At 49.9% G+C, this 10,013-nt stretch overlaps 2 protein-coding genes across 4 annotated transcripts; one reads left to right on the top strand and one right to left on the bottom strand.

Moving 5' to 3' along the window:
• On the top strand, positions 1-7,533 carry LOC120679498. Of its 3 annotated transcripts, none has more exons than XM_039961104.1 (3): positions 1-286; positions 5,567-6,450; positions 6,764-7,533. In XM_039961104.1, exons 2-3 carry the CDS (start codon positions 5,588-5,590, stop codon positions 7,251-7,253), a joined length of 1,353 nt encoding a protein of 450 aa, XP_039817038.1. In that variant the 5' UTR covers positions 1-286; positions 5,567-5,587; the 3' UTR covers positions 7,254-7,533. The 3 variants fall into 3 exon arrangements, with proteins under 3 accessions (XP_039817038.1, XP_039817037.1, XP_039817039.1); XM_039961103.1 differs by lacking the exon at positions 1-286 and adding an exon at positions 2,213-2,520; XM_039961105.1 differs by lacking the exon at positions 1-286 and adding an exon at positions 2,228-2,515.
• A 244-nt stretch (positions 7,534-7,777) lies between these two features.
• LOC120679499 lies at positions 7,778-9,819 on the bottom strand. Its single transcript, XM_039961106.1, has one exon. It carries the CDS (start codon positions 9,200-9,202, stop codon positions 8,231-8,233), a length of 972 nt encoding a protein of 323 aa, XP_039817040.1. The 5' UTR covers positions 9,203-9,819; the 3' UTR covers positions 7,778-8,230.
• Positions 9,820-10,013: the final 194 nt, after the last annotated feature.

The raw sequence follows: 10,013 nt of genomic DNA on the forward strand, positions 1-10,013 counted from the left end.
GCCTCGTCATCGTCTTCTCGTCTCCAGCGATCAGCTCCCTCCCGTCCTCGTTATCTTCATCTCCAGCAAGCGCCCTTGCCGTCCTCCTGCTCCGTCTTTAACGGCTTCTACCATCGGATCGATCATCACCGAGGATCAACACACTAACCCCAGCTCGCCGATGCCACCGTCCCGATACTGCAACGATCATCCTTCGCCACCTAGGCCGGTGGCACCATCGTCGCGGCACGCCTCCACCACCAAGCCGACGTCATCGCCGAAGCTCCCTCTAAACCCAGGAGCATAGGTAATCCCAAATTCTCGAAGCAGCTGCGATGTTACCTTCTTCTTCCCTTTCGTTACTTTGTTTTTCCTCTTTTCTAGCAGCAATTATGTTTCTCACGTACGTTGTAGAAATTTCCACATTAGGAGCGTTATTAAGAAGAGATCTAAAGCACTCTCGACTTAGTTTTTTGGAATATATTTTATTTTCCCATATATCGATATTCCAGTTAAGACTAGTATCACGTGTTGAGCTCTCCCTTGCTGCCATGCATGATGCATGCTCTGGATTCCAACAAAACCCGGAGCTCCTCACTTGCATGCTCTGGATTCCAACAAATTTCTATATAACCTCTCATTCTCCTTTTATGAAGAGGGTTAAAAAAAACTCAATTTTTTCTTTTCCTCTAAAATATCAGGTTATATTGAGTATCTATCTTGTGCGATGCAATCCGTACACCATATCTCCTTTTATTAATGTGAGCACTATTTTCTAGGCTAACACATGTAGATAAAGGGTTCTAGAGGTGCACCCTATGAAGTATGAACACTGGATTGGCAAAAAGCTATTGTTGGAACTTTTATGAATTTTAGGTAGTCTTTATTCTTTTCAAATTACCTATAAACACATGACCAAAGTTTCCTTACAAAACTTTGATGGAAGAACTTTTCAATTTTTATGTTTTAAAAAAGGCATTTTGATGGAAGTTGGTCAACGATGTTTAATTGGATTGTGCATTTGTCGCAAATTTTGAGATACGACCGCCTAACGCGCGAGTGGTAGAGCACAACGCAAATTGCACGCATGCAGCGCTGAACCCGAGAAGAAGATTCTTGCATGCATGCAGTGGAATTCTAAGATATAATTTGATCTATTTTCTTTGATCAGTGATAACTTCATTACTAACCGTCCGTTTTCAAATCCGTTTGCACCGTTAGATTCTTTACCATTCAATCCACAAACAAAACAAGACCCAATTTTCATATATTTAGAATATTTTTATGTTCTTTGACAATTTATATATAGTGGTATTAGCAATATAGATATTTTGCAATTTGTATCGATACAATACTATATATCAACTACTATTTCATAAGTTATCTTATGACTACATAACAACTTATAATCTCATTTCTACTTGCACAGTAGGACATTTATAGGGAAATAAATATATCAACTCATGTAAAGAATTATGAGGCAAGTTGTGTTTGTACAATATGATAATTTAAATACTGTAACTAGCGTCAACTTGTACAGAGTCAATGTGCCAAGTTTATCTAGACATCATGTAGATAACAACATGAGAGTAACATTTTTTTTATAGAAATTTATATTCATAATTTATTAACCTATTTACACATAAGTTGCAACATGCTTAATACATAAGTAGCTACTGCCATTCAATATAAGTTGTCAATATACTAAAAATATTTAAAAATATATGCATCATGGGTCTTGTTTTATATTCTAACCATAAGAAACGTAGTGGTGCGAACAGAATTGAAAATACTCTATAAGAAAATAATCGCATTTTTTAGAAGGGAAACAAAAAAATGAGCGTGGACCACGGCAGCTATATCCCACTTCCTGAACTGCGGCAGGACGCCCACGGGTCGCGCGCTCGGCACCCCGCGCGAGTTACCGTTTACCTTTACCTAGATGTTTTCCGGATTAGAAGAGGGCGGGTGAGGGTATTAAAAAAAAACTTCATTTCTTCGGACTTCCCATTTCCTTTCATCCTTCCACGAAAAAAGGAAACCGATAAATTTTGAACGAATCAAATCAATTTGTCGACGAATTTTAACGAGGAAGCGGTGACCCAGGCGAAAAGTGGTAGGTCATTGTTAATCGACGCTCCGTGTCCCTGGTAAAAAATTCCGAGAGAGTAACAGTGCATAAAAAGCGAAGAAGATCAACTCTAATCCCCTCCACCTTTCCCTTTCCCAGCAGCTTACACGTCATCATCCTCCGCGAGGCCCCAAGACCAAGAAACGACAGGCGAGAGGGGCAGAGAGGAACCCCACTGCCACTCCACCGAATCCGCTAGCCATCGACCCTCGTTTCCTTCCTCCATTCCTGTGGGACTCGTCGGATTCACTCGCCGTCCATGGTTTTTGCCTCTTGCCCCCACCAATAAAGCCGATGGGTTAGCACCCCCGCCGCGCAAGAACCCGAGGAGAGGACGGACGCCGCGGCGACGGTCGTCCCCTTCCTCTCGCCGCCGGCGCCGCCCCGGATCGTCGAGGCTTGCCGGTCCGGTGCGTGTCTTCGATTGTTTCTCTCCTCTGGTTGTCCCTCTTAGTTGATTATGCAGATCCTTCTCTGTTAATTTATTGCGTGGTGGGTTAATTATTAGTTAGTATCCGTGTATCCGATCTTTTCGGGGAGTGGTGGATGTGGATGGAAGTCGCAAGAACCAGGAGCTTGGTTCTTGGTCGCGGGATTGGGGGTGTGCAGATCTAAGCTTAGATGTCTGGTAGACATTTTCTTTTAGTGGAATCGACGGCTCTGTCATGGTCCTTAACTCGCTGATTGGTGCTGTGAAAACACAGTTTTTTTTGTTTGTTTGGTTTGAAGTTTCCAAGGTCTGTACTTTTGCTGCTGGGTTTGGATGAGCAGCAGGTGGGATTAACATTGAGGCAATTCCCTGTGGGCCGTTATAAAAGTTCTCAATTCCTTGTACACCACTAAAAAAGTTGCAGCACCATCCTAGCCACTACTCCATATTTTTGGTTCCCTACATGCCACTCCCGTTAGCTTTGTTAGCTTTTCAGGAAACGGCAGCTAACAACAGCTTAAAATATCCTTTTTGCCCCTCTTACAAGTGGGCCCCGCACGTCAGTCTTCTTCCATCTCTCTCCCTTGCTCGCTTCTGCCCGCTCTCCTGGCGACTGGCATCTCTAGCTTCGCCTCGCGCTTCTCCCGCGGGCTCAGCCCCTCGCCCACCTCCACCTACACCGCGAACCGCACCACCATGCTCGCGAACGGCCGCTCCGTGGCCAGCGCCGCGGCGCCGTCATCCTCGCAGCGCCACCCCAGGAGGCAGGCCAAGAGGAGGCGCTTGACGAGGCCCTCGGCAAGGAGCGCGTCCACGACCTCCTTGCGGCCGTAGTAGTCCCCTCCTCTGCCTCATCCCTCTCCACTGGCCCCGCGCCACCGCCGCCGCCTTCTTCTCCTCCTCGCCCCTCCGCTCGAGCGCGCCGGGCGCCGCGCTCGCCGGCCGCGGCGGAGCTGGCCTGGGTGCTGCGCTCGGCGAGTGGCGGCCGCCTCCTTCCGGCCAGCTGGGGCCCGGCCCTCCCTCCCTCCCCTCTCTCTCTCCCCTGCACCGGCGGCGAGGCGAGGCTGGGCCCGTGCAACGCAGCTCCGGCCCGCACGCTGCCTCCCCTCCTGCCGCCGTCGAATCCTGGCAGCCGGATCCCAGTGCCGCCTGCCCTCCGCTCCCTCCCTCTCGTCTCGTCCTCTGCTCCTCGGCCGCGAGAGGGAGGAGCAGGGGCGGGTCCGCGGCCGCGACACGCCGCACGCCGCCGCGCCACTCTGCCCCGTCGCTCGCCGCGCGACCCACTCCGCCGCCGCCGCCAGGAACGGGTCCGCCGCGACGTTGCCCTCGCCGTCGCCCCGCACTGCGCCATGAAGCTCCGCTATCTGCAGCTCCGACCGGCGAGCGGGTGGGGGGGGGGGGGCTGCAGCTCCGGCGGCGAGGCGGGCAGGGCAGGGCGAGCTCCAATTCCGGCCGGCAAGGCGGGCGGTGGCGCGCAGCTCCGGCTGGCGAATCGGGCAGGGGCGACCTGCTGCTCCGGCCGGCGAGGCGAGCGGGGGCGAGCAGCTCCTCCGGCCGGCGAGTTGCAGTCCTGGCGCGAGAGGGAGGAGCAGGGGCGCCGCCGCGAGAGGGAGGAGCACAGGGGCTGGTCCGCGGCCACGACACGCACAGCACGCACGCCGGCGTCGCTGTTTCGGTGAGCAGGGAGGGGTAAAACGGGCACTTTCTCTTCCTCTGACAGTTCAAAACAAGTCTGACCGACAGTCAACTGACAGAATTGGATGGCAATGGTATGGAAGTCTAGAGAAAATTGGGATAGTGGTTGGGTAGGAGCTCGAACTTTTTTAGTGGTACAGATGGAATTGAGAACTTTTATAATGGCTTCAGGGGAATAGCCTCATTAACATTCGTGGGTTCAGTTCAGTTTTGGGGAATTTCTAGAACACCCACCAGAGTTCAGAACCAAAACTAAACTGGCACCTCGAGAGTTGGATTAATGAGGCCTTTTGTTTTAATGCTACCTGAGAAAAAGTGAATTTGTAATGTTACTGCGAGTCTCGCAGAAATGCTCTATGCACTAACTAAAACTTGAACAGAAGGGATGCGCTGTGCTACTTTGCAGTAGATACATATTTTGCATTAATGTAAGTTTCCGGAATCATTACAAATGGTTAGCTAATTGCATCGGAACTGATCCACCGTTTATTGTAAAAATATTCACAGGGGGGGGGGGGGGGGTGAGTGGTATTGTTATATTGCATCTGGCTTGTAGAAGTGGAAGCCCAGGACACAGGAACTAACCATGTAATGTAAGCTATTTCAGTTTATTTGTTTTTGGTCTTCTTATTACATTAACCACCCAAAATTCCTACTACCACATAGCCTTTTTTCCCAGGCAAGTTGGGGTAGGCTAGAGATGAAACCCAAAAGAAACAAAGGTCACGGTTCAGGCACATTAATAGCTAGTCTCCAAGCGCTCCTATCCAAAGCTATCTCTTTAGAGATATTTCAATCCTTAAGGTCTCTCTTAACCACCCCAAATTCCTAATAAGCTAAAAATAGTGAGTTAAATTGCAATAGTTTGCCAATTCAGTTATGTATCCTTTTGCTCCTACTGCTTTACAGCTATATGTTGTCTGGAGGACAAAAAACATAAACTTCTTATGTGTCTAGCATGTTCATGCATGATTATTTGTCTTCTAAACTATGTTACTTAAGCATTGGCCACTGTTTGTGTTCTGCGCAGTCTTACTCAGTTCAGTGATGCGCATGTCTTGCACTTTAATCGATTGACTTGATGTTGCTTTTTAACATACAAAGTAATAGTGAGTTTCCTGTTTCATTGGCACTTGCTTCTTTGGACCAAAAGGCTGAAATCTACATTGTCAAGGCAGTATGCTTACATTTCAGTATTGGTCAATATGATGACTTATGCGTTGCGTGGATAATGTGATTGCAATTTTGAGATGGGTCTATGTCCAATTTGTTCTGTTTGGGCAGGCCTTTCTTATCAAGTTTTGACAGTCTTTTTGTGTTGGTATGGACAGTTTTTGTGATTGGTGAAAATAATGGCTGCTGCTGAAGCAAGGGCTGCCTGGCAACGTGCTGCGAACCGTTGCCTGGTTCAGGAGGACAGAAAGAGAGCCCCAAAACTAGCCTGCTGTCCGTCATCAGCTGAACAACTACATGGTACAAACAATGGGAACTGTAGAACTGCTGAAGATCGTCCCATTTCCAATTTCATGCCTTTGAGCTGGAATCCCATGAATTCTAATCTGCCACCAGATGTTAGATGGCGGGTTCAGTTACAGCCAAATTTCGGGATCCAGAAGGATCTTGCTAGTGAGCGGATTTGTTGTTTGGGCAGGGACATTGATGAGAAGAAAGTGGAGGATTCAGCATCGAAGCCTAAACATGAGGAAACATTATTCTGTGAAGCAGTTGACACCAAAACTAAGAAGAGTGGGGATATTTTTGAGCCTCCTGAAAAGGGCTTACAAGACCTTATGACTGTTGGTTGCTATTCTCAAGCGTCTAAGTGCAGACAAACTGCCAGCAATTGTTTTTACAAGGATAATGAATTCCCAGATTTCGAATTTATTGACCCAGAACCTTTGAAGAACCCAGAGAAGGATTTTGATATGGATGTACCTTGGAAAGAAGGTGAAAAGACTCAACCATGGTGGCAGATCGCTGATGAGAATGAGCTTGCTTTACTGGTTGCAGAAAGAGTAACACAGCACATTGAAAACTGTGATCTGCCAAGACCTACCCAGACAGTACCTGTTCACAGGACAGAACCATATACTAGCAAACATATAGGTGACTATGGGGGGCCATCATCTCCTGCAGGAAGACTGTCACATTTTCTTCCTGGACAATGTGACCATGTGAAGTGTAGCTATAGCACTGCAAGCACATATACATTAAGGTGTGCATTCTTCAGCTTCACCACGTTATCCTCATGCCAATTTTGTTTCATTTTAAGCATGCATAAGGATGATCATGCTTGATACTTATGGTTCTAGTGGTGGGATATGCAATCCTATTCATTATTGATTTCTTATGTTGTTCACAATTGAGCAAGACTTAGTTTATTTTGCATGTCTGTTGTCAGTAAGCGTACACAATCCATAGAGATATACTTCCTTTTTCTCGCAGTTGAAAACTTTAGATGTCTTCCATTTTCCTGTAGTTTTGTTTGGTATCATGTCACATATTTGTTTCATCTAATTTTCTTGCAGTGTGTCACAAGATTTTTCTAGCAGTAGCACTACAGGATCAGAAAGCAAACAAACACTACAGAATGCATCGGAGCGGGATAAGATTTTGGAGGCACTTCGTCACTCACAAACGCGCGCTAGGGAAGCCGAGATGGCTGCCAAGAAAGCGCACAATGAGAAAGATGATGTCATCAAGCTTTTGTTCCGTCAGGCCTCACATCTCTTCGCATGCAATCAGTGGCTGAAAATAATGCAGCTGGAGAATATTGTCCTCCAGCTCAAGCACAAAGAGCTTCAGATAGCGTCCATAATACCTGAACTTCCATGGATGGCCCTGAAGGAGAAGCCTACACAGGGTCAAGAGCAGAAAGATTGGACTAGGAGAAAGGGTAGAAGGCAGAAGAAGGGAGGCAGCTTCTTTGACGCAATCTTATTTGCAGTCGGGCTAGGTCTTGCTGGTGCCGGTTTTCTTCTTGGTTGGACCCTGGGTTGGCTGCTGCCAAAGCTGTAGAGAGTTAGCTAAGCATTTTGCTGTGTAGATCTATAGATGGAATGACCCTTGTACCCTTCATGAGAATGGTGTCAAATGATCAAAATTTGTCAGACCCAGGATCTGTTGGTTGTAAATGGATTCTGGTGCGTGCAAAGACGTAAATGAATCTCCATACTGCACATGGAATTTTTTTTGGGTTTTGTCTTGGTGTAAATATGCGTCTATTTGGTATCACTGAATATTGTACATATGAATCACTGTTGAATTTGAAACTTTGTCATTTGTCTGGTTCAGCATATATCCTCATTTGTAAAATGGTTGGTGCAATTGGTAGAAAGTAGAAAATCATTATTAATTATGAATTTTCCCAAAGCTCTGGAGCCTGTAAAATTTCATAGCACCATGTCCATGAAAAGAAAAGGCAGGGGATTCGACGTCCCCTTTTTAAATGACTTGGTCTTTTTTTTGAGCAAGTATGGATGTATATATTATACAAAGTCATGTCCAATTTCAACCAATTTCTGTTGAGCATTAGTAATAAGAAAAGAAAAACGCTCATGTTTGTCTCCTAGAGCTGAGAATCAAATCACAACTACACAAGCACACTGACTAAGCAGCATCAGTGCAAGAAAGGAAATACAGTAGTAGCAGTGGTGTTACAACTTACAACTTGACTAGGAACCGTCAAACTGAAATGATACAGTAGTGGCAGTGGTGTTACAAACTTACAGCTTGATTAGGAGCCGTCGAACTGAAACATGAGGAGCTAACTAACTTGATTTGGGTGGAAAGTGCAGAGCTTGCGCTGCTATGTTTGATGGCAAAATCTGCAGTTTCCACCGCGGTCTGACTGATGGTAGGAGTTCTACAGTAATTTACAAGACAATTGCAAAGGCAGCAGCAACCTGAATTGAAGTGAACTGGAACGAAACGAAACAAAGCCACAAGGTAAGTTTGGTGGTAAGAGCTGGTACTTGGGAGGAGCATCGTCGACTCTACTCGCTAGCCACGCCGGGCGGCGGATGGCCATCATCGTCGGCGGTGGCAGCGTCGTCCTTGACTCCGACGAGCACAATCTTCTGGTAGACGACGTCGGAAGTGTGCATGGGGTACTCCACGGGCGCGACGGGTCGGCGCGCCGCCACGGAGTACCAGAGGAAGAGGACGAAGAAAGTGACCATGGCGCCACACGCGGCCGCGAACAGCAGGGACACGGCGGCCCCCCAGGGGCTGTAGCGGCGCTCTGGCGGCGGCGGCGGCGCCGGTGTGGTGAGCAGGTCGGTGGGGTTGAACGGCTGGGAGTGCATCCTGTAGGGAGCGGCGTGGAAGGCCCAGCTGAATAGGGTGCAGTTGCCGGAGGGCGTCCGGAAGCCGGCGAGGACAGGCCCGCTCCGGAGGACGGGGGACAGATCGAGCGGGCAGGAGAGCAGCGGCGGGCTCGGGTGGACGCGCGTGGCGGTGAGGCGGACGTGGAGCGTGGCGGAGGTGGCGTTGTAGTCTATCCAGGCGTGGAGGCTCCGGGTCCGGCTCCGGGCGGGGGAGTAGCGGGCCTGGCCGCGGAGGACGGCGCGGCCGGCGAGGTCGACGCGGACTTGGCGCGCGGAGAAGACGACGGCGAGGGCGGGGGGCGAGCGGGCGGCTGCGGAGGGCGTGAGGAAGAAGGCGAGGGACGAGGCAGCGGAAGGCGCGAGGGCGAAGGCGAAGTAGGTGGAGAAGGCGAGCCCCCCGGTGGCGGAGGGGAAGACGATGGGGGTCCTGTACTGGACGCGCGCGCCCGGGGAGGCCATGGAGACTGCGGCGGCGGTGGCATTGGCGCCGCCGGAGAGCGCGAGCTGGGCGGCTGCGGCGGGGAAGAAGTTGAGGGTGAAGGAAGAGGCGGCGGCGGCGGCGGAGGGAGCTGGAGCTGGTGCTACCAGCAGCAGGAGGAGGAAGGGGAGAAGCAGCGGCGCTGGCATCTCACCCCCCATTGAGCAGCGGAATCCCCGAGATTGCAATGCGGACCACCAGCTTCAGAATTCAAAATCTTCCGCTTCTTGTTGCTCGGCCGGCATTGCAGATTAGATTTGCAGGGGAGGAGGAGAGGGGAATGGAGGGGAAAGGGCACGAGATGGAAAGGAAGACGACGCGGGTTAAAAGTGTCCTGGCCTTCGGCTCTTTGCTCTTAAGCTCGGCTGCCGGGGAACTTTTGACGGGGCGCGGTAAAAGCCAGACGGGCTTTACCCATCCGGCTGTTGAGATGCTCGGCTCGCCGGCGCCGGTACCAACCTGCCGCCGCCGCGTCTCGGCACCGCGCGGGCCACCATCTTCCACTGCCGCCGCCGCCTCTCGCATCTACGGCCATCGGGGCCTAGCTGACCGGCGATGCGTACCAGGTGTTCGCTGTAATGCCCCAGCCAACGACGAACCATTCCCTCCCGCAGTGGCTCCGTCCGCTCCAATGTGCATGCCCAGCCCCGAGCCCCGGATCATACATAGCCGCGTCACCATGTTGAGAGCGTCCAGAAACCTGCACGGGTCAACCCACAGACATGCCATGTGACTGTGTCGTTTTCTTTCTGTGGCAGGTTGCTTTGGGGCAGCCGTCAGAGGCTCAGAGCGCCAGTTCCTACATGATCTGGAGCCTGGAGGTGTGGACTGGGGGGGGGGGGGGAGCCCTCAGCATGGCTCATAAGATTAGGTACCATGTTTCTTCCTTTTTTTCTTATTTGATATGATAAGCTTGCTCAACAGTTCAAGTTCCTTGTCATTAGCAACATAAGGCTCGGTTCTGCAAAAAAA

This window comes from Panicum virgatum, chromosome 6N, assembly GCF_016808335.1.
Source record: "Panicum virgatum strain AP13 chromosome 6N, P.virgatum_v5, whole genome shotgun sequence".
Taxonomy (NCBI): Eukaryota; Viridiplantae; Streptophyta; class Magnoliopsida; order Poales; family Poaceae; genus Panicum; species Panicum virgatum.

Coding starts and splice junctions, on each gene's coding strand:
- LOC120679499 (XM_039961106.1), bottom strand. CDS start 9,202: ATGGGGGGTGAGATGCCAGCGCCGCTGCTTCTCCCCTTCCTCCTCCTG.
- LOC120679498 (XM_039961104.1), top strand. CDS start 5,588: ATGGCTGCTGCTGAAGCAAGGGCTGCCTGGCAACGTGCTGCGAACCGT. Junction 6,451..6,763: donor GCAAGCACATATACATTAAG/GTGTGCATTCTT, acceptor ATTTTCTTGCAG/TGTGTCACAAGATTTTTCTA.